Raw genomic sequence first — 24,079 nt, 5'->3', positions numbered from 1 at the left:
CCGCGAGAGGGAGCACGTGACAGGGGAGGAAACGAGGGAGAGCGAGGAGGTGGATGCCACGGCCTTGCTCCCTTAGGCCGCGAGCGGGGCCCCCTGAGGCTCTGAGGGGTGGGCAGGCAGTGGATTCCGGTCGAGCTGCGGGGAAGGGCAGCTGTGAGGGCCTGGACGCCCGGAAGCTCCACGCCATCCTCAGAGGCCCCTCCGCCCCTGCAGGAGGACCATCCAGAGGCCCCTCCGTGGGAGCAGGGCTGGGGGAGGTATAGAAGGGCCCCCAGAAGGAGACAAGCAGTGCCCTGTCGCAGGCCTGGAGACTTTAATGTCCTGCCAGCACTGACCAGGCCTCTGAACGACACAGAAGCTCTGTCCACTCACGCGGCTTGCTGGTGAGGAGAGTGACTTCACCTTCTGCCCGCTGACCTTGGACGTGTTTCTTGACCCCCTTGCCCGCCCCAGCCCACCCCTCTGTCCATCGAGGCTGCCGAGCCGGGCTAACTCTCCCGCTTCAGCTCCCCCACCCTCGGTCTCGCCAGCCTGGGCCCACGCAGACGCCGAGGCCTTCATGGCCTGCGGGGAATCAGGGTCTCCTGGGAGCCCTCACGCAGGTCGAGGCTGCCCAGGGAGGACCCGAGGCCTGGGCACCCTCGGGCACCAGGCACGCCCTCCAGGGCCTCGCGTCCCTGCAGAAGCTCTGCGGCTGCCACCTCCACTTCCCGCGGTTCCATCCGGCAGGCCTCCGCCAGCGCCTGGCCCGTGGCCATGATGAAGTTAGCATCCGCCGCCAAGCTGTCCAGGCCCCCTCGAACCAGAGCCTGCATGGAGAGCAGGCCGGGTGGGTGGTCCCGAGGTGGTGGCCCACCCCCCACCCTCTCCACCGCAGGCCGTAGCAGGGCCACCCCAGACGCAGCACCCTCACCTCGCGGATCAGCAGGGCCATGGCTGGAGCTGGACCCCCAGGGGTTCCGTCCTCTGTCCTACTGCCGGGCGGCGCCTCCCCGGGCAGGGACCCTGGGGTGGGGCTCTGCTCCTCGGGCACCTGGGAGTCTGCTCCCGCGTGCTGTTTGGAGAGCACCGAGGCACAGACCCCTCAGGGAGGCCAGAGCCCATGGGGACGGGGAAGGCCCAGCCAAGATCCCAGGTCGGGGAGGACAGGGGTCCCGTCCCTTCTGCTGAGTCACTGCCACCCCCTCTCTGCCTGGAGCCTGCTTCCTGTCCTCTCTGGCCTGTTACCTGGCAGGAGGCAGCGGGGGCCTGGGCCCTGGGCGTCCTTCTCCGGGGAAGCTGTCCCTGCGGCCACTCCACTCGGGACTTGCCGTGGGGCCCTGTGGGCAGAGTGGGCCCAGGGCTCAGTCCTCCTGGGGGCCTTGGGTCCACAGAGCTCCCCTCGGCCAGCCAGCCCCACCCTGATGCCCTCAGGGTCCTAGAGGTCCACCTACCCTAGGCCGGGCAGGACTACCCCCCGCCCCCTCCGCTCCACCCCCATTTGCCCTGGTCTCTGTCCTTGTGGGCTTGGGAGGGGATCAACGCCAGACCCTGACCAGCTTTGGCCAAGCTGATCTTTGTGTGAGTGTGCATGGGTGAACATGCGAGATATGTGTGTATGGGTGTACATGAGTGTGTGAGTGTGTCAGGGTCAGAAAACACGCCGAGCACCCTCATCCCCTATGAACTGCAGCTTCCTTGGTTCCCTCCTGTCCCGCGCGGCAGTCTAGGACCCACTGGGCAGCCGCCAGGTCAGCTGCTGAAGGGCAGAGCTGAGCTGCCGGGATGTCCAGGGGCTGTCCTTTGGCTGGGGAGGGGCGTGCCCGGGGAGAGCCCTTTCACAGTGCAGACCCCCACCCCGCCGCCTTCACTCTGGCCCCTGTGTGGCCCCTTCCTCTGCCTGGGTGATGAGCTGGTCCCTGTCACCACGGGCTCCCACCTCCTGGCCGGGTTCCCCAACCCGACAGCAGGCTCCCCAGGCCTCTCTGGGAGAAGGTCAGCCCCTCAGGGGCACAGGAGAAACTGACCCAGGGCCCCCCGGGGCTGGCCGAAGAGTCCTCCTCTGGTGGCAGGCGTCTCTGTCTCCCCTGCGAGCTCCCCTTCGTAGTGGACACTGAAACGGGAGTGTGGCCAGTGAGCCGCGGGCTGCTGGCTGCCCCATCCCGGCCTTCCTGGGCCCCACAGCCTTTCCCTCGGTCCTGGGCCCGTTGCTGTAGAGTGGCCTTGACGCCCGAGTCCTCGTTTCTGGCAGCTCCCTCAGTGTCCCTAGCTAGTTGGGTCCCAGGTCCTTTGTCTTCTCAGGACTCACTCTCTGAGGTCATTTGGCCATAGCTGGACTCCGTGGCACATACTCCCGACAAGACTGCACAGGTCTGGGCACAGGCCCGGATCTGCATGTCCACAGAGCCCAGCATTACACTGCCCCGTGGTGCAGGCGCCCTCCTAGGCGTGTGGACTTAATTCAGGGGCCCTCTGGCTGGAGCGCGGTGCAAGCAGCCTGGCCTGGGAAGCAGCCGCTCCCCTGACCTCTGCTCTGTCGTACCCATTCCCGAGGGTGAGGGACCCAGACTCTCCAGGCCAAGGACACCCCAGCCCGGGCCTCGGGTCTGGAACAGGAGGTCTGCGTGGAGCCCAGCCCACACTACGATGGCCAAGGCCCTCTCTGTTCATCCCTCGATCCCTGGCACTCGATCACAGATTATATCCAGTCTGCAGCTCGGAGAAGGCAATGGCACCCCACTCCAGTCCTCTTGCCTGGAAAATCCCATGGATGGAGGAGCCTGGTGGGCTGCAGTCCATGGGTTGCTTAGAGTCAGACACGACTGGGCGACTTCAATTTCACGTACTGAAGAAGAAAATGGCACCCCACTCCAGTGTTCTTGCCTGGAGAATCCCAGGGATGGGGAGCCTGGTGGTCTGCTATCTATGGGGCTGCACAGAGTCGGACATGACTGAAGTGACTTAGCAGCAGCCCATGGCTGGCGAGAGGGGAACCACTGGAGCCCAGATCCAACGACTGAACCTTAATTGCTCGGGTGTGCCTCTCCTAACCACACAGGTCCTTCTCCGGACCGGCCAAGACGTGGAAGAAAAGCCACAGGGTGCTGACTGAGGCCGACCCGAGGCTGCCCCCTGCTGGCCACATCAGTCTCTGCCGTCCAGGCCAGTCTCGCAGCAGGGCAAAGGCTGGACCCCAGAGAGTGCCCCACAAAGGCCCGGGGCCCACCAGCCACGTCTACCGGTCCCACTCCAGCCCCAACATCCCGGGCTGCTAGCTGCTGCCACTACCTGGGAAATGCTGGGCTGTTGCCATGGTTGCCGTTGCCACTGGCAACGTTGGCGTTGGCATTGTTGGTGTTGGCACGAGCAAGGGGGTGGGTACTCGGACTTTGAGGGAAGTCCTCCAGGAAGACGGGCGATTCCATCTCCTCCATCTCAATTTCAGTAAACTGGAGGGGTCTCTGGTTGGCCATGTGCGGGGCCAACGAGTTGGTCCTTTCCAGGAAGCTGTCCACCTGGCCAAACAGGCCGCCGGTCCTCTGGGGTGAGGAGGAGAGGGGAGGACTGAGAACAGGGGCTGGGAGCCAAGGGCCCACCCCCTGGACGCCGGCCGGTGGCGGGAACAAGGCCAGAGGGGAGCGGTCCAGGCTGAGGTCAGACAAGGGACTAGCATCCTCAGGGTGGCCTCAGTTTGGGGGGTGGACAAGACACCCCTAAGAACTGTAGGGTACCAGATATTCGGACAGGAATGTGGGCAGTGGGAAGCCCGGAGCCAGGCGCCTGGAGGAAGGGCTCTAGTCCCGCCTCCTCAAGTCACTTTGAGAGTGGCTCTGCACATCTCGGAGGGTCTCTCTGGGCCCCCGTTCCTATGAATAACCCAAGAAACTTCGGCGAGGTGGTCCTGAGAGACCCTCCGGCGAAGCAGGTGGGCGTCTGATGGGTGGAGCTGCCTCGGACTCGGGCAGGGGAGGAGGGGGAGGTTGGGAGAGGCTAGAAGGAAGGACAGGGCACCTCAGGCAGGAGGGTCACTGGTGGGGGGCGTCCCGGGAGCCGCGGGCAGCGGGTGTCCCCAGCCCCGCATATGTGGCGGGGCTCCCAGCCTCCTTCCTGGAGCACACACACTGGGGGGCCACGGCCTTGCTCACCCGGAAGATCCCTTCCTCCATCGCGGCCTCCACCATGGCTCTCTCCAGCTCCTCTTCAGCCGTCAGGTCTCCCGAGATGGTGCGGCGGATCTCAGGGGCTGCCTCTTCCTCGATGGTCCTCAGTCCAGCCTGGGGACGGAGAAGGGACTCAGGGGCCCTCCAGGCCAGGAGGGAAGGACAGACTGCTTCCCTCACTCTCTCCTAATCCCGGCAACCAGGGCTTCCCTGAAAGCCCAGGCCTGTTCATTCTTGCCCCGGGGCTCCTCCTCCAGCCTCTGGGATCATCCAAGCCCTAACGGCTCTCAAGGTGTCTTCTTTCGCCCTCACAGGGGCTTTATCCCCGCCCAGGCCTCCAGGTTGGAAAACCCTCTCACTGCCCACGGTCTTCACACACATGACCTCTTTTGATTGCACGTGCCATTAATGCCACATTGTAAGCTGATCGGAGTTCATACCATCAGCAATAGAACAAATCAAGGTTGGTGTCACCCGACAGTTTGCAAAGAGAACCCAGCATCACTGCTGGGACATTCCTGTCCAGGAGGCAAGCCCTCGATCTGTCGTGAGGGAACGTCCTACAAACCCAGACTGAGGGCTGTGCTGGCTAGAAGCTTCCAAGTGTCAAGGTCGCGTCAGGGAAAGACTTGAGGAGCTAAAGACTAAAGAGATCGCACAGCTAAACACAACACGTGATTCTGGGTCCAGTCCTTTGCCATGAAGGACACTACTGGGACCACTGGGGAAACATGCATGGGGTCTAAGGATTCCACGGGACTAACGCATCCGTTTCCTGATCTTGGCGGCTGCGTCACGGTTATGCAGAAGGCTCACGGAGGAACATGCCCTTGTTTTCAGGAAACACACACTGACCGGCTCAGGGCTGAACACTGGGCACGACTCTCAAATGGTTCAGGAAAAAAAAAAGACTTTTATATTGCGCATGCTATTTTTAAAACTCTGAGATTGTTTCACAGTAAAAATTGAAATAAAATTTTGAACACACAGCCCGATTGTGTGAATGTTTTTTCAATTTATCCATTATGTGCACTATACTTAAAACACTGAAATTGAAAACAGACAAGGCTTCCCTGGTGGCTTGTGGTCAAGAGTCCACCTGCCAGTGCAGGAGGCACGGGTTTGACCCCTGGTCTGGGAAGATCTCGCGTGCCGTGGAGCAGCTCCGTGGCACCACCACCACTGAGTCTGTGCTCTGGAGCCTTGGAGCCACAGCTGCTGAACCCACGCGCTGGAACTCCTAAGCCTGAGTGCCCTGGAGCCCGCGCTGCACACCAAGGGAAGCCACTGCAGTGAGAAGCCCGTGGGCTAAGCGTAGCCCCTGCTCGCCACAGCTAGAGGAGAGCCCGCGAAGCAGTGAAGACCCAGCACAGCCAAAGAGTAAATAAAATAAAAATTATAAGAAGAAAAACGGGCAAGATAACACAAAATTCTACATATATTTGGATACCCAATGGGTCATTTCAAGCCCCTTCATTCCCCTAGGAAATCTGCCCTCTTTGGAGACCACCGCTGTCACCTAGCCCCATCTCTCCCTTGTGTTCAAGGCGTAGGACCCATGGCTCTGGGTCGTATCATCCCAGGGACGGAAAGGCTCTGGGTTCTTCCCTTGAGCTTGAAGCATCTCCCATCCAGGGCCGTCATCTCACCCCCATGAGTCCCGGCTCCTCCCGCCCCGTCTGCCTTCCCTGCCGGCCCCCAAAGACAGAGAGGGAGCTAGAGTCCAGAGACCAGCTCAGCAGCAGAGCCCCCGGGGCTCGGGGTGGGCTTACCTGGATCTGCACGGTGTCCTTCTTGGGCCGGTACCCATAATACTCCTCCTGGCGCCTCATGAACTTCCGGAAGTGCTCCTGGATGAGGAACGTGGCGTAGAACTTCCCCACCGTCACCTCGTCATCTGCAGAGGGGCCGACCACAGCCAGCGGGTGTGTGAGGCTGGGGTCAGCGTGTGGCCAGAGGACTGGCCCCTGGCTCCCCTCCTCCAGCTGGCCTGACCCCATGGGGTCTGCCCAAAGCTATAGAGGGCCGGGCCATGCTCCAATGCCCCTGGGCTCCTCTGGGCCCCCAGGGCGCACCCACCTCCTATGGGAGGGATGACCTGGTCCAGGAGCTTCATGCTGGTCCTCTTCCAGACCTTCTTGATGATGGCTCGCAGCTCCTCGTTGGCCTGCTCGAAGTTACCTGGGGCAATGGACAGGCCGGGTCAGCAGCACTTGACAGGGCCACCTCTCGCTCAGCAGATGGTGGCTGGCTTTTCCCTGTGGTGGCTGCTGCCCTGGGCAGACTTTGCTGGGGGGGAACGATTGCTGTGCCCCTGGGGCAGCCCAGCCTCAGGTCACGTTTGCCCCAGAAGGCCTGGCTTCCAGCACCCAGAGTGGCTGACTGCAGAGGCTGTCCCCTCCTGTACTCCCTACCGTCCCAGGACAGTCATCAGTCCCCCGCACACTTGGTCTGTTCCACTTCCTCCAGGCAGCCCTCCAGGCGCTCCGCCTTGGCCCCCCCCCACGACCCCTGGCCCCCCCCACCCCCCGCTTCCCTCTCCTTGCCCTCCGAGGAAGCCTTCCCTGCCGCTGCCTGCTGCCTGCCATGGTCCCCTTTGGGGTGGCTCCGACCCAGCTGGGTCCCCATGAGAGTGAGGTCCCCTCACCGCCCCCCACCCTGTCTGTCTTCCGGACAGGAAGCCCTGCCCCAAAGTTCCTGCCTAAAGGCCCCCCAGGCCCACGCCTCTCACACTAACACTGCCTCCTCCCGCCCCACCTCCATCAGAGCTGGCTGTGTGAGGACAGAGGCTGGGTGACTCTGCCCTACAGATCCTGGGGGCGCCCGCTGAGCCCTAACGTGGCCTCGGCCTGGGTCTCCCCTCTGCTTCTCCCCAAGACTCCCGAGCCCCGACCTTCAGCTCAGAGGGCCTGGCAGGACCTGCGGGAAAGCCCGGCCCCCGGGGAGGGGCCGCCCACACCTTCCGTCTTGATCTTCAGAGCTGTGCGCACCAGGGCGAAGAGCGTGGCATTGAAGGTGACCGTGCCGTCGCTGTTGAGGGGCATGTTCATGCCCACCAGCCGCTGTGCGGAGACAGGGCTCACTGCGGGCGGGGCCCCTGGGCAGTGCTCGTCCTCACCGGGTGGGGGCAGGGGGATGGGACTGGGGGAGACTGACCATGGGGGAGGGGCTGGGGGAGACTGACCATGGGGGAGGGGCTGGGGGAGACTGACCATGAGGGGAGGGGCTAGAGGAGACTGACCATGAAGGGGAGGGGCTGGGGAGACTGACCATGGGGGAGCGGCTGGGGGAGACTGACCATGAAGGGGAGGGGCTAGGGGAGACTGATCATGGGGGGAGGGGCTGGGGCTGGGGTGCAGGGTGCCCACGGTGCCCTCCCTGAGGGGGTGAAATGTGAGCTGGGGACGCTGCTGAGATTTAGTTCCCAGGCAGGGATGTGCGCACCCAGGGGACAACTGCTCTAAAGTGACTCACCCACTCACCCCGCCCCACGGCCCCTGCCTCCTCCTCCGGGGGTGGGGGTCGGTGAAGGTGGGAGGGGGTGCCCACCCCTCGCTGGCAGCGCTGGTTACCTTACACGCTACCCGGTGGGGGCAGAACTTCCCGAAGCCCAGCGGGGGCTGGATCCTCCTCAGAAGGGTCACCACGTCCAGGTGCTTGATCCTGCCCCTGCGGGGGTCACCAGACCTGTGCCCCAGGCACCCCCACCTCCCTCCCTGCCAGGAGAAGGGCCCAGGGGAGGGAGCCAGGAGACAGGGACGCCCCCTGACTTCCAGCCGTGTGTGGGGAGTTGGGAAGCTGGGTTTCCTTTCTGAAGAAGGAACAGTGTTCGAACTCACTGCTGCCCAGCGCACAGAATGGGCTCTCTGTTGGCAGGGGCGGGGGGCAGGTAAGAAGAGGCCAGTGTCCCCTCAGATGCAGGATCTCCAGGGCTGGGACCCAGACCTCATTTTTCCCAGGGGGAGCCTTCCTTGGGCTTTAGTCAGACTGTCTGGGGGCTCTGGGCTGTATTAATAGAAGTAGAGGGTGTGCATCAAGGCGGGTGAGAGCCCACTCGCAGAGGCGGGTAGAGCCTGCAGGTGCTGCCATGGGGTTAGCTAACGTGTGTCCTGGTTGGCACAGTGCCTGACACCTGGGAAAGTCGTCAACCGTGAGCAGGCGACCTTCTTACAAAGAACGTAAGGCAGCCCGGCTCCCCAGAGTTCAAGTGCACTCGAAGGCCCCGGAGGCCAGGTTACCCCAGTATAGATTCTGCCTCCGTCGGTGTAGGGTGAGGCCGGGGCCTGCACTTTCATCCAGCTCAGCTGCTTGGTTAGTGACCACATTCTGAGCAGTGGGGCCTAGAATGCCTGGGGAGGTAGTAAGCTCTCTGCTCCTCGAAGTGTCCAAGCGAAGCTGGATAGCCATCTCCCAGGGACGACCAGGGGGCTTCTGCCCCGGGGGCTGTGGGTTCCCTCCCAACCCTGAGAGACTTCTCTTCTCTGCTCTGGGCCCTTGGGTAACAAAGGGAGGGAAAGCCTGCTCCTTCCTGCTGGACTGGAGGGTGGCTCGCTGTCGGACGCCAGGCGGGGCCTAGAATGCGAGGGGGCCGGGGAGGGACGGGCCAGCACAGGGCCAGCAGCCTGGACTCACGTAGCCTCCGGGTCGTACTCCGCCCAGATGGCCTTGAACTCATCCAGGTGATGAGGGCCCAGGATGGACCAGTCCCGTGTCAGGTAGTCAAAGTTGTCCATGATGACGGCCACAAAGAGGTTGATGATCTGTGGGAGGAGAGCAGAGGGGTCCCTGCACGGGAAGGCAGGTGGCACGGTGATGGGCTGGGGGTGTCCAGGGGGCCTGGCGGTGTCCAGGGGACCTGGGTGTGTCCACGGGGCCTTGGGGTGTCTGGGGGGCCTGGGTGTGTTCACGGGGCCTGGGGGTGTCCAGGGGGCCTGGGTGTGTTCACGGGGCCTGGGGGTGTCCACAGGGCCTTGGGGTGTCTGGGGGGCCTGGGGGTGTCCACGGGGCCTGGGGGTGTCCACGGGGCCAGGGTGTCCACAGGGCCTGGGTGTCCACAGGGCCTGGGTCCACAGCTTCTCCAGGGGGCCTGGGTGTGCACGGGGCCTGGGTCCACAGCTTCTCCAGGGGGCCTGGGTGTGCACGGGGCCTGGGTCCACAGCTTCTCCAGGGGGCCTGGGTGTGCACGGGGCCTGGGTCCACAGCTTCTCCAGGGGGCCTGGGTGTGCACGGGGCCTGGGTCCACAGCTTCTCCAGGGGGCCTGGGTGTGCACGGGGCCTGGGTGTGCATGGGGCCTGGGTCCACAGCTTCTCCAGGGGGCCTGCCTCCCAGCCCTCTGGCAACTGCGTCCCACAAGCGAGCAGCCTGTGTCACTGCTCGGGTCCAGGAGGTGTCCTCTGCCCGGGCTCCAGGGACTGATGCTTTAAGTCCCAACCTCAGCCTCTCGCCTGACCCCCGAGGGACGCTGGTCCCCAAGCGCTGCCGCTGTGCGCTCCTCGCCTGTCCTGTGTCACCTGGTGCCTCTAAATGCAAGCTTTGCTGCACACGGCCCCCTGGCCCAGCGGGTGTCTTCAGGGCCAGGACAGTGTCCTATTCACGTTTCTGTCCCTTGCCCTGAGCTCAGGGAACATGAGATGCTCAAAGGGTTTCAGTAAACATAGGAAAGAGAAAGAATGAGGGTCCGGGACTGCGGGGCTCTCTGCCTCCTGTGTGCAGGGACGGCGCCCTGAAGCCGCAAAGCCATCTGTGCTCTGCTGCAGGCCCGCGCGATGGCTCTGCTTCCAGACTCTCAGCCCCTAGCAAAGAGGGCAAGCTTCTCTTCCAAGGGAAGAGGGAGGGGCAGGCGGCTTTGCTGTCTATTTTAGGAAATAAAATAGAAGCCTCTGTTTTAGTGCAGAGTCTCAGTAAACCCTTTTGATTTTTTGATTACTAATTGCTAATGACAACAACAAAAAGGTAGAGCCTTTTAACAACAGCTCTGGAGCCTGAGCCTCGCACGCAGGAAAAGAAGCCGCAGCCAGACCGACCACAGCAGGGACACTAGCCGGAGCCCCGGCTGTCTCCTGTGTCCCTGAGCTGCGTCCCTGGAGGGGCAGAGGCGGCCGGGCGGGGCGCGGGCTCCCCCGGGCTCGGCGCATCCCGCCCGCCCGCAGGCCCTCACCAGGAAGGCGCACAGCATGTAGAAGCTGAGGAAGTAGTAGTAGGCGAAGTCCGTGCCACAGGTGTACTCCTCCCCGGGGGCGTAGTCCGACTCGGGGTCACACAGCTGGCCGTAGCTGCAGGCCAGCAGGATCTCCTGCCACGCCTCCCCCGTGGCGCACCTGCAAGGCACAGGTCGGGGCACCTCTCACTCTGGGCCCCGGGTGAGGGAGCCGCCAGCCCCCTGCGAGCAGGACATTCGGGAGCAGGTTGGCACCCCTCAGGACCTGGGGTCCACGGGCTGCCCCTCTGCATCCAGGCTCCCCTGCTCTACCCATCGTGGGGCGCCCTGGGCAGGGGCTAAATGGAGAGGGGGCTTCCCGGACGGAGGCGCAAAATCACTCCAGGACTCATGTCACCCGTGGGTCAGCCAGAGCGGTGACCCCGGAGTGTGGGGTCAGAGGTCGTCAAGGCCCCACCCTCCCTCCGAGGGACACTGGACCTCTGCCTCCCGCCTCGGTGCAGCGAGGGTGGAGAACATGCAGGACCCCAGAGCACCATGGAGACGGCGGCCACTCGTCCAAGAGTGATTGAAACGGGGGCGCGGGCTGTCCAGGGTGAGCATCCGAGAAGGACAGCAAAGCCTTGGCCCTTCTGAGTGCACACAGGGCCCACGTGTAGGAAGCCAGCTGGCCTCCCACAGCCTGGGGGAGGGGCGGCAGGGGCCTCCTGCCTGAAGAGCAGCAGCACCGCCTGGGGGAAGGTCTGGAAGTTGTTGTTCCGGTTGATCTGGGTCCCGTCCACCAAGGCGATCTTCCCGAACATCTGCAGGCCACGAAAGGCTGGACTGTGGACCTGGACAGGTCTCTCACCGGCCCCAGCTCCCCCGACACCCTCCACCTCAGGTCACACAAACCGGGCTACAGCTGACCCCTGAGCAACGCCAGGGTATAAGTCTACAGTCAGCTCCCCGCCCTGTATCTACGGATTCAACCAACCATGAATCCCGTGGAGCCCTAGTACAGTTCCCTGAAAAATTCACGGATACATGGACACCCGAAGTTCAAATCTGCCTGTTCAAGGCTCACTTATGTTTCCAAGGTTGGGTGAAATTTTTCCCCTCAAGCCAAATTAATCTGGGAGGGGGACACTGTTCCTAACCAAGAGCTGACTTAGGGTCTCAATGTAGAGAGCAGAGTGCTTCAGGAGAGGGTAGCTGAGACCACCAGAGCCTCCAACAGGGGCCTTGGAGACCAGTTCCGCCCTTGTCCATCTGCCCACAAGGTTCCCCTGGGCTGCCGCCTCCTGACTGATGCTGGGCCGGCTGGGAACCACCTCCTCCTCTAGGGCTGTGGCCAAGCCCCGGGCTGCCAGGATGCAGGAGGCAGGCTGGTGAGAGGCCAGCCTGCAGGCCGGCCGGCCTCCCGGGGGCCCTCTGGCCCCTCACCTGCATGCCGATGACCGCGTAGATGAAGAAGAGCATGACGATGAGCAGAGCCACGTAGGGCAGGGCCTGCGGGCGAGGATGGCGGCTCAGGGTGCAGGGCTCCACCGCGCGCCCGGTACGGGGCCCTTCCTTAGCTCACCGGGGACCTGAGGCCCATGGGCCACACCCAGGGTGGCCCTGACGTCCCCGTAACCCATGCGGATACAGTCTCGTGGGTGGGCGAGGGTTCCCTGAGTGCGTGGGCTTCCGGGGTGGACAGAGTCCCATGGGTGGGGGGGGTCACATGGGTAGGCGGGGTCCCGGGGGTGGGGTCCCGTGGGTGGGTGTGGTCCCGAATGGGCGGGGGTCCTGTGGGCGTGGTCACATGGTGGGCGTGGTCCCGCGGTGGGCGGAGTCCCGTGGGTGGGCGGGGTCCCGGCTGGGTGCATGGAGAGCGGTCCCAGGATGAGTGGGGATCCCGGGGTAGGCGGGGCCCTGGGTGGGCGGGGCTGCGCACCTGGAAGGACTTGATGAAAGTCCAGAGCAGCGTGCGCACGCCCTCCGCGCGGCTCAGCAGCTTGATCAGCCTCATGACACGGAACAGGCGGAAGAAGGCGCTGGAGATGCGGGCGCTCTCGTCGGGGTCCTGCGGGGCGCAGCCCCAGGGTCAGTCTGGGGCCGGGGGCGGGCGGGGTGAGGGCAGGCAGGCGGGGAGGGCAGTGTGTGCGGGATGTGTCGCGGTGGGGGTCTTCCAGCCCACCCCGCAGCGCCTGCTGGGACCTCGCGCGGACCCTCGCGGGGCCCAGGGCCCTGGGCTTGCTCAGCCGGAGGCGGGGTGGGCGGGGCGCCAAGCAGTGCGCTGGGCGGACAGGGATTCCGTCCGCCCTGGGGGAGGCAGCGGCCAGGCCCGGCGCCTGCCCTCTGTCCTGCCTCGTGTCATCTCCTCCCCAAGCTGCCACTCAGCTGAGGACCCCGGCAGCGCTCCCGCCCCTCCCCAGTGCCCCCCCAGCGCAGAGTCTCCCAGAAGCTCAGCTGCTCTGTGGCCATCAATTCAATGGCCACTCCACGCCCACCCTGCCCCGCACGTGGCTGTCCCAAGCCGGAAGACCTCTGCCCATGTGCCCCCCTGACACACCGGATGAATGGCCAGGGAGAGCCCCTGCCTGGCTTTTGGCGTCCCCACAAGCTTGGTGCTGGTGACCTGTCACTGAGGTTCTCTGTCATCCAGTCCTCTCTGGATGCTCCCGTCAGCACAGAGCCCCACGTCCCACCACATCCATGCACACTCTGGTGACACAGAGTCTCCGCCCGCCCCCAACCGGACCCTCGGGGGCCTGCTCGGGGCAGGGGGCCCTGAGCGCGTCTGCCCCATGCAGTCCAGCGGCCAGGCCCAGGCATGCAAGCTGCAGGGCAGAGCTGGTGGGCGAGCGGGGCAGGCTCATGCAGCCTGGAATTACAACGTTCCCGCAGCCGCCACCCAGGCAATACAGTCCCCCGCTGGAGGCCAGGAAAGTCTGTGGAGAGAGAGGGGGAGGGGAGAGAGGAGGGACATGGTGGGAGCGAGGTGAGGCCTCAGAGAGGACAGACCACAGAGGGTTACAGAGAGAACAAAGCAGGGAGGTGGGGGTGAGGACCCCCCGGCGGCGGTTGGTTGGTGTGGGGAGGAAGCTGTGGGGACGGTGAGGCGGTGAGGCGACAGGCCAGGGGCCAGGGAGCAGGAAGAGGAGGGAAGACTGAACGTGGGCAGACCCCCTCGCCTCCCAGATGCAGCCTGTGTGTCTGGGGTCTGTGGAGCTGGGGCTGTGAGTGAGGCCACGGAGGACAGCCCTGCTCACGGTCGCAGGAGAGTCCAGGGGTGCTGGCCCCCACGGGGGTCCCACCCTCCAGGGTCAAAGGCCCTCTGGGAGAGTCTGAGACCCCCTGCCTGGGAGCCGGACCAAGGCTTCTGTCTCAGGGGCCAGCCTCCTAGACGGGCCGGGCTGTGTAGGGGCAGCCTTTCCTCCTGTTTACTCTGAGCTCCTCCCTGCGGCCACATTTCCGGAGAAGCCCTGTTTCTGGAGCCCTGGGGTGGGGAATCATGGTTTTATCTTTAATTATTTGGGAGACTGGTTCCCCGGGCAGCTTTCTCCTGGACCATGGGTTCTTAGCCCAGGCGGCACATCAGAATCGCACAGAGAACTTAAAAAAATATGCACCTTTGCTGGGTCCCCATCCGGCCGATTAAGTCAGCTCCTGGGGACTGGGCCTGGCTTCCAGGTGTAAATGCACCCAGGTGATTTAGCACGCAGCCAGGGATGACAAGCCATGTGCCAGACCTGTGCCGCCACGGGGTGCCTGCAGCCACACGCGGCCGTCTGGATTACGGTGAAAACAACACAGACGAGGTATTCACGTCCCTGGCTGCACTGGCCACATTTCATACGACCAGCAGGTACCCATGGCTCACGGCTGCCACCGTGGACAGAGCAGAGCCCTCCTGGCAGAAAGTGCTAACCGACGGCGCCGCTCTCTCTGCTCTCTGGATTATACGGCAGGGATACGAGTCAGCGTTTTAATTCAAAGTCTTATCATGACTTTAGGCAAACAGGCCTGGTGACGGACATATGCTGTCCCTAAAAATCCCACGGTGACCAACGACACTCTCGTCCCTCCTGCACGGAAGAAAGAGCTCTGCCTGACCCCGACGTCCCCGACCCCCCACGTGGACCTCAAGCTCCAAGAAGTCATCGTTGGATGACTGACTGTCATTCAGGCCGAGACTGAGCCGGTAAGAGGTGCTGCCCCAAACCCTGGGCCCGCGGGGGCTACTTCCCAGCAGGGCCTGGGCGTGAAGGAGACGCGCACACAGGCCCTGGGGCACCCTGGTCTGCCGCCTCAAACCCGCCCCCTCCAGCCACGTGCGTATGGACGGAGTTCCGTCTGTCCTGCGTGTGGGGAGAAGCGGACCCCAGGCCAGGCCTGCCCTCACCACAGAAGGCGCCGCTCTCTGCCAGGCTTCCCCTTACAGACTCCAGACTTGCCCTTGGCCCCTGCCCTGGCCCCCACCCTGCCCCCACCCACCCACAAGGGCCAGCCCTAGGCTGGCAGGGCTGCAGTGCTCACTGGTGGGCCGTGGGCGTGCGCCGGCTTGGGGGCTGGTCCTCTCCTGGACTCCTGGAGTAAGCGCCCCACGGCCACCCATGTCCCCGTCAGGGGCTGGCCAGGCCTCTCTGGGACGCAGCCAGCAGGCGCGCGGTCTGGGGGACGCGTCCTTGTGATCCCAGCCTCGGGTTCTGGGATGCCCTTCCTGTCCCCGGCTACCCACCTTCACCTGCAGTCTCCCCAGCTTCAGGTCCTTGGCGAGGCCACCCTGCTGTCTGTCACCCCCACAGCCCACGGCCTGGGTGCTTCCTGGCCACAGCCCGGAGGCCCTGCTGGCTGGATGCCATGGGAACCTCCACTCCCCTGCGCTCCAGCCGTCCCCTCCCTCTGTTTATGGGGCGGCTGCCACATGCTGGGGGCAGGGACCCGTGTTTCTTGGCCTGTGTTTCCAACAACGCATGACCCACCCCACATGCAAGGCAGCTCCCGAACCCCAAGCCCCAGTGCAGAATCATGGAGATGTCCACCCTCACCCCCACCCACGTCCTTGACGCTTTCCTTCCTGTGGCCCCGGGCGGCACTTAACTCATCCCGCTGTCCACACAGCCACAGACTCACGTCCCCTTCCTGCTAGGGGATGAACCAGGTTCCCAGAGCCAGCGCTCCCTGGGGACCCCAGGGCTTCTGCCCAAAGACGTGGCTCCTGCAGTCGCCCCCCATCCCCCACAGCCTGATTCTCCCCTGAGCCCAGGATGTTCTCTAATTTCTCCCATTTTCAAAAGAAACTCTTCTTGGCTGCACACTCTCTCCAACTTCGAGGCTCTTTCTCTTTGTAGGAAACAGAACCGTCCAGGCCTGCAGCCCGCTCTGTCTCTTGCCACTCCCGACTCCTGATGGGCGTCCTTCCCCGGGAGGCTGTAGGGCAGGGGTCCCTCCTGGAGGAGCACCACCGGCCAGCCCCCAGACCTTCGCCCTCCAGACGCCCTGCTCTCTGCCGCTTGTCTCACCCACTCCCACGACTCTAAATGCCAGCTCCTTCCTGGAGTCTCCAACTTAGGGCTCCAGCCTGACCAGCCTGTGTGCTCCAGGCCTCTGACTCCAAGCCCGCTCCGTGTCGCCACCGCAAGCATCCTGAGCTGTCGCGCCCCAAATAGGACTCTTGGTTCCTGCGCTACCCCCACTCCTCCCGGAGTTTGCACGTCTCAGAAAACGGAAGCTCAGTTTCTTGGGCAAGATCCTTGCAGTCACGGTTGATTACTTTTCCTCTCCCCCTAAATTAAGTTCATCAACAAATGCTGTCAGCTCAACGCTCCAAGCAGATCCAGCTGCTGGTCACCTGTCCCCTCCACAGCTCCCGTGCTACCCCTCATCGGGTGATCAGAGTACATCCTGACCACTTGCCCTGAGTGACCCCAAGTGTCCCCTGCAGCTTGTTGGCAGTGCAGCATCCAGAGAGGGCCTCTGAGAACCAAAGTCAGACCAGGTGTAAGTGCCTCCAGGGGCTCTCATCCCCCTAGAACAAAATCTCAGACTCTAACAAAGGACTAATTAACAAACTGTGGAAAATTCTTCAAGAGATGGGAATACCAAACCACCTTACCTGAGAAATCTGTGTGCAGGTCAAGAAACAACAGTTAGAACCAGACAAAAAACAACAGACTGGTTCCAAATCAGGAAAGGAGTCCCTAAGGCTGTATATTGTCACCCTGCTTATTTAACTTACATGCAGAGTACATCATGAGAAATGCTGGGCTGGATGAAGCACAAGCTGGAATCAAGATTGCCGGGAGAAATATCAATAACCTCAGATATGCAGATGACACCACCCTTATGGCAGAAAGTGAAGAGGAACTAAAGAGCCTCTTGATGAAAGTGAAAGAGGAGAGTGAAAAAGTTGGCTTAAAACTCAACATTCAAAAAATGAAGATCATGGCATCCAGTCCCATCACTTCATGGGAAATAGATGGGGAAACAATGGAAACAGTGACTGATTTTATTTTTTTGGGCTCCAAAATCACTGCAGATGGTAACTGTGGCCATGAAATTGAAAGACGCTTGCTCCTTGGAAGGAAAGTTATGACCAATCTAGATAGCATATTCAAAAGCAGGGACATTACTTTGCCAACAAAGGTTCGTCTAGTCAAGGCTATGGTTTTTCCAGTGGTCATGTATGGATGTGAGAGTTGGACTGTGAGGAAGGCTGAGCGCTGAAGAATTGATGCTTTTGAACTGTGGTGTTGGAGAAGACTCTTGAGAGTCCCTTGGACTTCAAGGAGATCCAACCAGTCCATTCTGAAGGAGATCAGTCTTGGATGTTCACTGGAAAGACTGATGTTCAAGCTGAAATTCCAGTACTTTGGCCACCTCATGTGAAGAGCTGACTCATTGGAAAAGACTCTGATGCTGGGAGGGATTGGGGGCAGGAAAAGAAGGGGACGACAGAGGATGAGTTGGTTGGATGGCATCACTGACTCAATGGACATGAACTTGGGTAAGCTCTGGGAAACAGTGAAGGACAGGGAGGCCTGGCGTGCTGCGGTCCATGGGGTCACAAAGAATCGGACACGACTGAGTGACTGAACTGAAGAAAGGACGTGGTCCAGCCCCTGCCCTGTTTCTGAGCTCAGCTCCCCACTCCCCAGCCCTGCCACCAGGCCTCCCACTGGCCCTTAGCCCACCTCCTCCTAGCTCACCCTACTGAGGGGCCGTGCTCTGCCCCCAACCCCGCACGCATGCCTCCTGCAGGACTGAACTGGGGCCACCCGATGTCACCTCCCACCCCTTCACTGGCACACCTGTCACGTGGTGGGTTGGTTTTCACTGCCTGTCTCCCCTGGTGCCCCGGCTCGTTGCTGTATCTGTAGCCCACATGGGGCACTAGGAAAGTATCTGAAGGGAGACGACCGCCTCCCTAACTGTGCACCTGCTTTCAGTCATCTCCTGCCCTCACTCCAGATTCACTTTTTAGAAGTGCAGCTTTGATCCTTCCACTGCCCTGTTCAGAGACCCCCAGTGGCCCCCCACTGCCGGCGACACAAGGTTCGAGCCCCCCACTTGCCTCTCCAGTGGTTCCCCCACCCCTGCACGCTGGCCTGCTTCTACCGAGCTGAGCTCTCCACGCTCTGGACCTTCTGTTTCTTCATCTGTCTCCTGCAGCCACCCTGCCGGTGCAGCTTGTCCCCTCCCCACCTCCCTTTCCTGAAGGTCCCTTCACATGGCGCCACCTCCATGCAGCCTTCCCTGACCACCCCGCCCAGAAAGGACGTCTCCTGTCCACTGTGGTGCTTGCCGTGGGCCGCCTGGCACCTTCATTGTGCCTAGACTCTGAGGTGTGTGCTCTGCAGGATCTGTGGTCCGGGGTGCTGGGCTGCACACCAGTGGGTCCCCCACCAGGGTCTGTGGCCTCAGCCCCACCCCAGCGATGGCTCCGCCCGCCCGGTACTTACGTCGATCTCACTGAGGATGACGTCGATGATGCTGCCGATGACAATCAGAAAGTCAAACACGTTCCAGGGGTCCCCAAAATAGCCCTGGGGGAGGGGGTCCCAGGGTGAGCTGCGGAAGGAAGGGGCTCGGCGGTCCCTGTCTGAGGGATGCAGAATTGCTGGAGTGGGCATGATGCCACTTTCCAGAGCTGCTCCAGGGCCCCTCCTCTGCTCCCTTACCTCCAGAGCATAAAGTGGTCCAACGGGAAGGCAGCATGCCCAGGAGACTCAGGATTGGGGTCCTGTCCACACAGGGAAGTCTTCCCCCACCCAACCCCTGAAACCCAGGCTGGGGCTTGTGGGCAGACCTGACGGGGTGGGGTGGGGAGCGTGGACTTGGGGACCCGGACACTCCCCGGCCCCGGGGCTGCCGCTCACACGCTCAGGGACCAAAGGGGCGCTGGCACATACTGTCCACTCCCACGGCCAGAACTGAGCGGCCGGCCGGCTCTGAGTGCCCAAGGGAGGACGAGGCCACGGGGGGCTCTGTGGGAAGGTCGCCCCCTGGCCACACGTGCTTGCTCTCCCCAGAGCCCAGGACTCACCCTGGCCTTGAACGCCATGAGCTTGAGGACCATCTCCAGTGTGAAGATGATGGTGAAGGCTACGTTGAGGATGTCAGAGATGTGGTTCATTTGCTCCGACTGGTTGTAGTGCTGCGGGGGGCACAGGGAGGGGCTGGGTGGCTCCCCCAGAGCCCCGCCTCCTTCCCCAGCCCCTGCCCCACTTTCCTTAGTCTCAGAGAACCGGGAGCCTACTCCGGCCACGTCCAGAATCCTACTGGGCCTCACGGCCACGCCCTCTCCCCGGAAGGACTGTGAAGGAAGGAGAGGGGGGCCCAGCCCGGGTCCCATGAGCAGGTTACCCACACACATCTGTTCTGGGAGGCCGGAGTGGGGAGGCTCTGTGGCCAGCTCCCCGGAGCTGCCTGGGTGCAGGACCAGGAGGAAAGCCCCCTGGCTCTAGGCTGGGGCGACCACCACCACCCACGGTCACCTGTGCCTGCTGGCTGCCCCCCCGGGACACAGAGACAGCCTGGAGCAGTGCCCGCAGCCCCCTCGAGTCTCCCCTACGACCCTCCTGAGATCTGTGTCCTCCAGCATTTCCCAGGAGTCTCTCACCCTCTTAAAAATAAAGTTGACAGAAGCCCACTTCTTCCCTGAGACCTTCCCAGGCAGCAGAGGCTCTGGAGCTGCCCCCGCCCCAGCCCCACCTGTCCTGGCTGGGCTGCCGGACCCCTGTTGCTGCCTCGGGCCCCCATGTTGAGCCCGGCTCCTCCGCTCTGGACCCCCAGCTCGGGACTCCCTTTCCAGACCTGCCCCGCCCGGCAGCCTCTGGTCCTTGGGAGTGTGTGTGACTCCTAGGCCAGGGGCCTTGCTGTGCGATTCTATTGATTCACTGGAATAAGGGATCAGATAATTAAGGCTTCATAACCATGCTGCTTGAGGGGCTTCCCTGATGGCTCAGCAGTAAAGAACCCGCCTGCCAATGAAGGAGACACAGGTTCGACCCCTGGGAGGCAAATGGGAGAAGGAAATGGCAACCCACTCTAGTACTCTTGCCTGGGAAATCCCATGGACAGAGGAGCCTGGTGGGCTACAGTCCACGGGGTCCTCAAAGAGTCGGACACGACTGAGGGACTGAGCACGCAGTGACGCTGCTGACTGTGACTTGTCTACCAAATGTGCTCGTCCCCGCAGAGACGCCTGTTCTGTGAACATTAAACCCACTTTTCTTGGGACTGGAGCCAACATTCCAACCACCTCCACCACCCAGATGTGCGACAGCAGAAGGAACACAGAGAGGGCACTTTGGGCTTCCCACACGGCCCACCCTCTTTGTGGCCGGCCCCGTCCCTGAGTGGCTGCGGCCACGTGTGCGCCTGAATCACCGCCTTCATACACCGCTGCGTGCCTGGCACCTGGGCCTGTGGCCTGCTCCCCTCTCTGCCCCACAGGGCACCTCAGCACAATGGCTGGCACGGAGCAGGCCGTCCAGCCCTGGTCCCGGCGGCCTCACCTGCATGCCCAGGCAGATGGTGTTGAGCATGATGAGGGCGAACATCAGGTACTCGAAGTAGGAGGAGGTGACGATGTACCACACCCGGTACTGGTAGGGGTTCTTGGGGATGTAGCACCTCAGGGGCCGGGCCTTCAGGGCGTACTGCACGCACTGGCGCTGAGAGGGCAGCGTCGGGCAGGTCAGCGCCGGGGCCCGGCCCGCCCCGCCCCGGGCTGGAGGGTCCCGCCCTCGGCAGACCAAAGGCAGCTGTGGCCGCTGCCGGCTGTTCAGGGAAGGGTCTCCCCCAGGGCTGCGGTTCCTCTGGAGCCGACAATGCCCATTTCTAGGGGCTCTGGGCATCACGACAGGTCCACAGGGGACCCCACCCGACCACCGACTGCTGCTTCGGGTGGGAGATGGGCTGGAGGAGGGTCGTGGGTCACCCCCACCCCAGGACCCTTTTCCCTGGCCCGAGCCTCATGCCGGCTGCAGGGGGCCCAGCACCTGGTTCTTGTCCAGCTCACAGTTCTTGTACTCAGTCTCCCCCTGCTCCTGGAAGGTGACGATGACAAAGCCCACGAAGATGTTCATCATGAAGAAGGCGATAAGGATGATGTAGATGATGAAGAAAATGGCCATCTCCACGCGGTGGTTGTACACGGGGCCCTTGTCCTCCTCATGAGAGTCAATGGCCTTGTACAGCAGCCTGGGGTGGGCAGAGGACAGTGGTGGGCTGGGCAGGCTAGGCTGAGGCCGAGCCCGACTAGGAAGGGTGGGCTCCGTCCCACCGGCAGCAGGGGGGCCGCCTGGACAGTCACCCGTAGGGGAGAAGTTAGGACCCTGCCCGGAAAGGCTGTGGCAGGTCAGGGAAGGGGCCTGCCTCCCGTCCCGCACGGGGTGCCGTGTCCCCCCAGTCGCTCAGAAGGGTGCCCCTGTGGCCAGGGAGGCCCAGTCCCACGCAACCCGGGTCAGGCTGTCCCTGGAGTGAGCCGCCAGCACCCCGTCCCGCACACATGCCGTGAGAGCCCCCGCCATGCCCAGCAGGTGGTTCCTGGGCCTCCCCCGGGCATGGCTGTGTCTCCAGGGTCCCCGCTCACTCACTCAGGCCATCCCTCGAAGGTGGACACGGTGAAGAGGGACATCATGGCCGAAAGCACGTTGTCGAAGTGGAAGGCGTTGTGCACCCACTGGCGGGGACGCACCTCTATCTGTGTGGGGTCTCCATCTTTGTACACATAGTAGTAGCCCCTGGGGTCGGGGGGCCAGGTCACCACACTGCACGCAGGCCCCCTCCCCACGTCCTCCCAGCCCTGGGCAGTGAGTGTGCTCCGGACCCAGGACCCTCCCCAGGGTCACCCGAGGAAGGGGCCTCTGTGAGCCCGAGGAGCTCAGGTTCCCCAGTTCTCCAGCGGAGGGCCCCCCTGCACACCTGCACTCCTCCTCCGTCATCTTGGACAAGTCATTGCAGCTGAAGAACTTCCCCTGTATCCCGGAGGGAAGGAGGGAGACAGGTTGTCATGGAAACAGGGTGGAAAGATGGGGTGGCAGGGAGGAAGGAGGGCAGGGTCTGCGTTTTCCTCTGCAGGGCGGCCTGGCCGTGGGGCAGGGCCCAGGACTGTCCATCCCACCCTGCTCCCCGCCGGGCAGATAGCGGCAAGGCTGGGCACTGGCTCCTGCGTGATGGCGCTGCTGGCGCCCAGGCCAGCCCGGGGAAGGGAAGCACGGGCACAGCCCCTGCCCCCTCTGCTGGGTCTCCCTGTCACAGAGCAAGGACCAGGCTGCCCCGCCCCCCACACCCCTGGCTCAGGCCCTGGGACAGAGCCCAGCTGGGACGGATGAGACCTCTCATCTCCACATGGCGCAGGGGTCCCAGCACGCCCACCCCCAGGGCTCAGTGGTTGGGCTCTGTGAGCCCCTCTGCAGATTTCAGCCTGAGCAGCTTCTCTGATCTGCCTTACACACTGGGTGCCCACGGAATGTTTCATTTGGGCAAAAGGAGGTGATTGCCAGTCTGCCTGTGGCTAAATTAAATTTGAACCCATAGATACTGGTGCGGGTCCCTCGAGGGCCAGGAGAGGGAACTGCCTCCGCCAGGGACACAGGACAAGCTGAAGGCCACACACCGCGTCACCACCTCCCCTGATGTCTCGGAGCAGAAGGTGAACGTATGTGGGCGGGCGGGAACTGGGGGTCTGTTGATAAGAGACTAAGGCACAGAGAGGGTGGAGGGCGGAAGGGCAGCTGCTCCTCGTTCCCTGGGGAGCGAGTCTGGGGGGCTTCTATGCGGCAGCCTAGATGGTGCCAAGGTGAGAATGAGTCGGTCATATCGAGACCCTGCCCTCAGGGGTGCCAGGGTCCCCAGGTTGCAGAGGGCAACGCTGGGCAGGAGGGCGGGGCAGCCTGGCTGGAGTGGGGGGATGGGCCGCATGCAGCCCGCTGTGAGAACTGTTTTGAGACTAAGCTGTCAGTCCAGACACCTCTCCCACTGTGCCAGGACAGAAACCCACAGGACCCGGCCCCTAAACGTCCTCTGGGAGCCCCACCCTGACAGCTCTCCCCAAAGCCTGCCCCTGCCCACAGGGACGACCTGGTGGGGTGTGCAGCGTGGCCCTCTCAAGCCCTAGCAGAGGCCTGGACCCAAAGAAATTGCCCTCGAAATGTTAGTTAAATGAATGAAGGATTGTGAGATGAAGCTATTGCATGTCTAAGAATGACTGAGGTTATATAATCGTGATTGAAAAGATGGTGCTTTGGGGGCGGGAGCAGAGGGTTCTGGAAGGACCTGGAAGGTCATGAATGTGGATTTGTCCTCGAGGTCATGTCTGTGTCCTGCATGTGATCTAAAAGCCAGAGGCATCCAGCAATCAGATCTGGAAAAGAAGCGGGACTGCAGGGCTGGCTGAGTCCCAGACGGGAGTGACTGGCTGAATTCTCCCAGAAAACTGAGAACCTGAGGGGGCAGCTCCCAGATGGGACACAGCAGATCCCCACCCCCGCCCTGCAGAAGCTCCCGGTGGACACACCAGTGGGCACTCAGGTTTCAGAGGCGCGGTGGGTGAGGGTTAGGCCCGGCCCTGTCCCCGAGGGTGGAGGGGATGGCAGCAGGGAGGATGCTGCTTAGGCTGGCAGACCGGGGCCTCGATCCAGAGGGCCAGCGGGACAGCGGGGGGCCACCCCTGAGGGTCCGCACTCAAGCTCCTGACAGCATGCCTTACACCCGTGCATTCAGGACACGCGCCCTCACAGCTGGCCTCCCTTTGCTTGGAGGGGACATGGGCCAGCCAGCACTGGGCGGGGGGCCGGCGGGGCTCACCTTGAAGAGCTGGACGCCGATGCAGGCGAACATGAACTGCAGGAGGGTGGTGACCAGGACGATGTTCCCGATGGTGCGGATGGCCACGAACACACACTGTACCACATGCTGCAGGGGTGGGAGCCTGGTCGGCACCTGCCCCTTCTCACGCCCCCAGCCCAGCCCAGGGGCCTCGAGTGCAAGCTTAGCTCCCTCCCAGCTTGTTGAGGACAGAAAGGGCTCATGGGGACAAAGCTGCCCAGGCTCATCCCCATCCCCACTGTGCAAAGGGGGCGGGCCGAGCCAGTGCTGTCTGGGCCAAGTCTGGAGTCAGGCTTGGGGTCCCCTCCCCCGAGGGTCCCTCTGGGCCCCTCTCACCTTCAGGCCTTTGGCTCTGTTGATGGCCCGGAGCGGTCGGAGCACCCTCAGGACCCTCAGGATCTTCACCACGGAGATGGTGCTGGACCTGGGGGCGGCCTGCTCAGCCTTCCCCCGCCCCCAGCTCTCTGCATCCCCGCC

At 62.9% G+C, this 24,079-nt stretch overlaps 1 protein-coding gene across 1 annotated transcript in view; it reads right to left on the bottom strand.

Annotated features, from left to right (window-relative positions):
• Nucleotides 1-296: 296 nt before the first annotated feature.
• The window catches only part of CACNA1S (calcium voltage-gated channel subunit alpha1 S), a 56,697-nt gene continuing 32,914 nt past the window's right edge, over nucleotides 297-24,079 (bottom strand). Inside the window, exons 21-44 of the mRNA XM_070384657.1 lie at nucleotides 23,939-24,026; nucleotides 23,582-23,689; nucleotides 21,698-21,750; nucleotides 21,370-21,516; nucleotides 20,773-20,974; nucleotides 20,287-20,445; nucleotides 18,813-18,923; nucleotides 18,229-18,312; nucleotides 13,159-13,215; nucleotides 12,219-12,347; nucleotides 11,723-11,788; nucleotides 11,009-11,100; nucleotides 10,298-10,457; nucleotides 8,772-8,899; nucleotides 7,712-7,808; nucleotides 7,099-7,201; nucleotides 6,219-6,320; nucleotides 5,912-6,036; nucleotides 4,125-4,253; nucleotides 3,268-3,518; nucleotides 2,007-2,092; nucleotides 1,228-1,319; nucleotides 914-1,054; nucleotides 297-809 (exon numbers count right to left, since the gene is read on the bottom strand). Of these exons, the coding sequence (XP_070240758.1) occupies nucleotides 558-809; nucleotides 914-1,054; nucleotides 1,228-1,319; nucleotides 2,007-2,092; nucleotides 3,268-3,518; nucleotides 4,125-4,253; nucleotides 5,912-6,036; nucleotides 6,219-6,320; nucleotides 7,099-7,201; nucleotides 7,712-7,808; nucleotides 8,772-8,899; nucleotides 10,298-10,457; nucleotides 11,009-11,100; nucleotides 11,723-11,788; nucleotides 12,219-12,347; nucleotides 13,159-13,215; nucleotides 18,229-18,312; nucleotides 18,813-18,923; nucleotides 20,287-20,445; nucleotides 20,773-20,974; nucleotides 21,370-21,516; nucleotides 21,698-21,750; nucleotides 23,582-23,689; nucleotides 23,939-24,026 (2,962 nt within the window). The 3' untranslated portion in view covers nucleotides 297-557. The remainder of the gene's footprint in view (nucleotides 810-913; nucleotides 1,055-1,227; nucleotides 1,320-2,006; nucleotides 2,093-3,267; nucleotides 3,519-4,124; nucleotides 4,254-5,911; nucleotides 6,037-6,218; nucleotides 6,321-7,098; nucleotides 7,202-7,711; nucleotides 7,809-8,771; nucleotides 8,900-10,297; nucleotides 10,458-11,008; nucleotides 11,101-11,722; nucleotides 11,789-12,218; nucleotides 12,348-13,158; nucleotides 13,216-18,228; nucleotides 18,313-18,812; nucleotides 18,924-20,286; nucleotides 20,446-20,772; nucleotides 20,975-21,369; nucleotides 21,517-21,697; nucleotides 21,751-23,581; nucleotides 23,690-23,938; nucleotides 24,027-24,079) is intronic.

The sequence above is a fragment of the Bos mutus genome, chromosome 16, assembly GCF_027580195.1.
Source record: "Bos mutus isolate GX-2022 chromosome 16, NWIPB_WYAK_1.1, whole genome shotgun sequence".
NCBI lineage: Eukaryota > Metazoa > Chordata > Mammalia > Artiodactyla > Bovidae > Bos > Bos mutus.
Note: the sequence above shows the minus strand (reverse complement) of the source record. Positions and strands in the feature narration are given on the sequence as shown.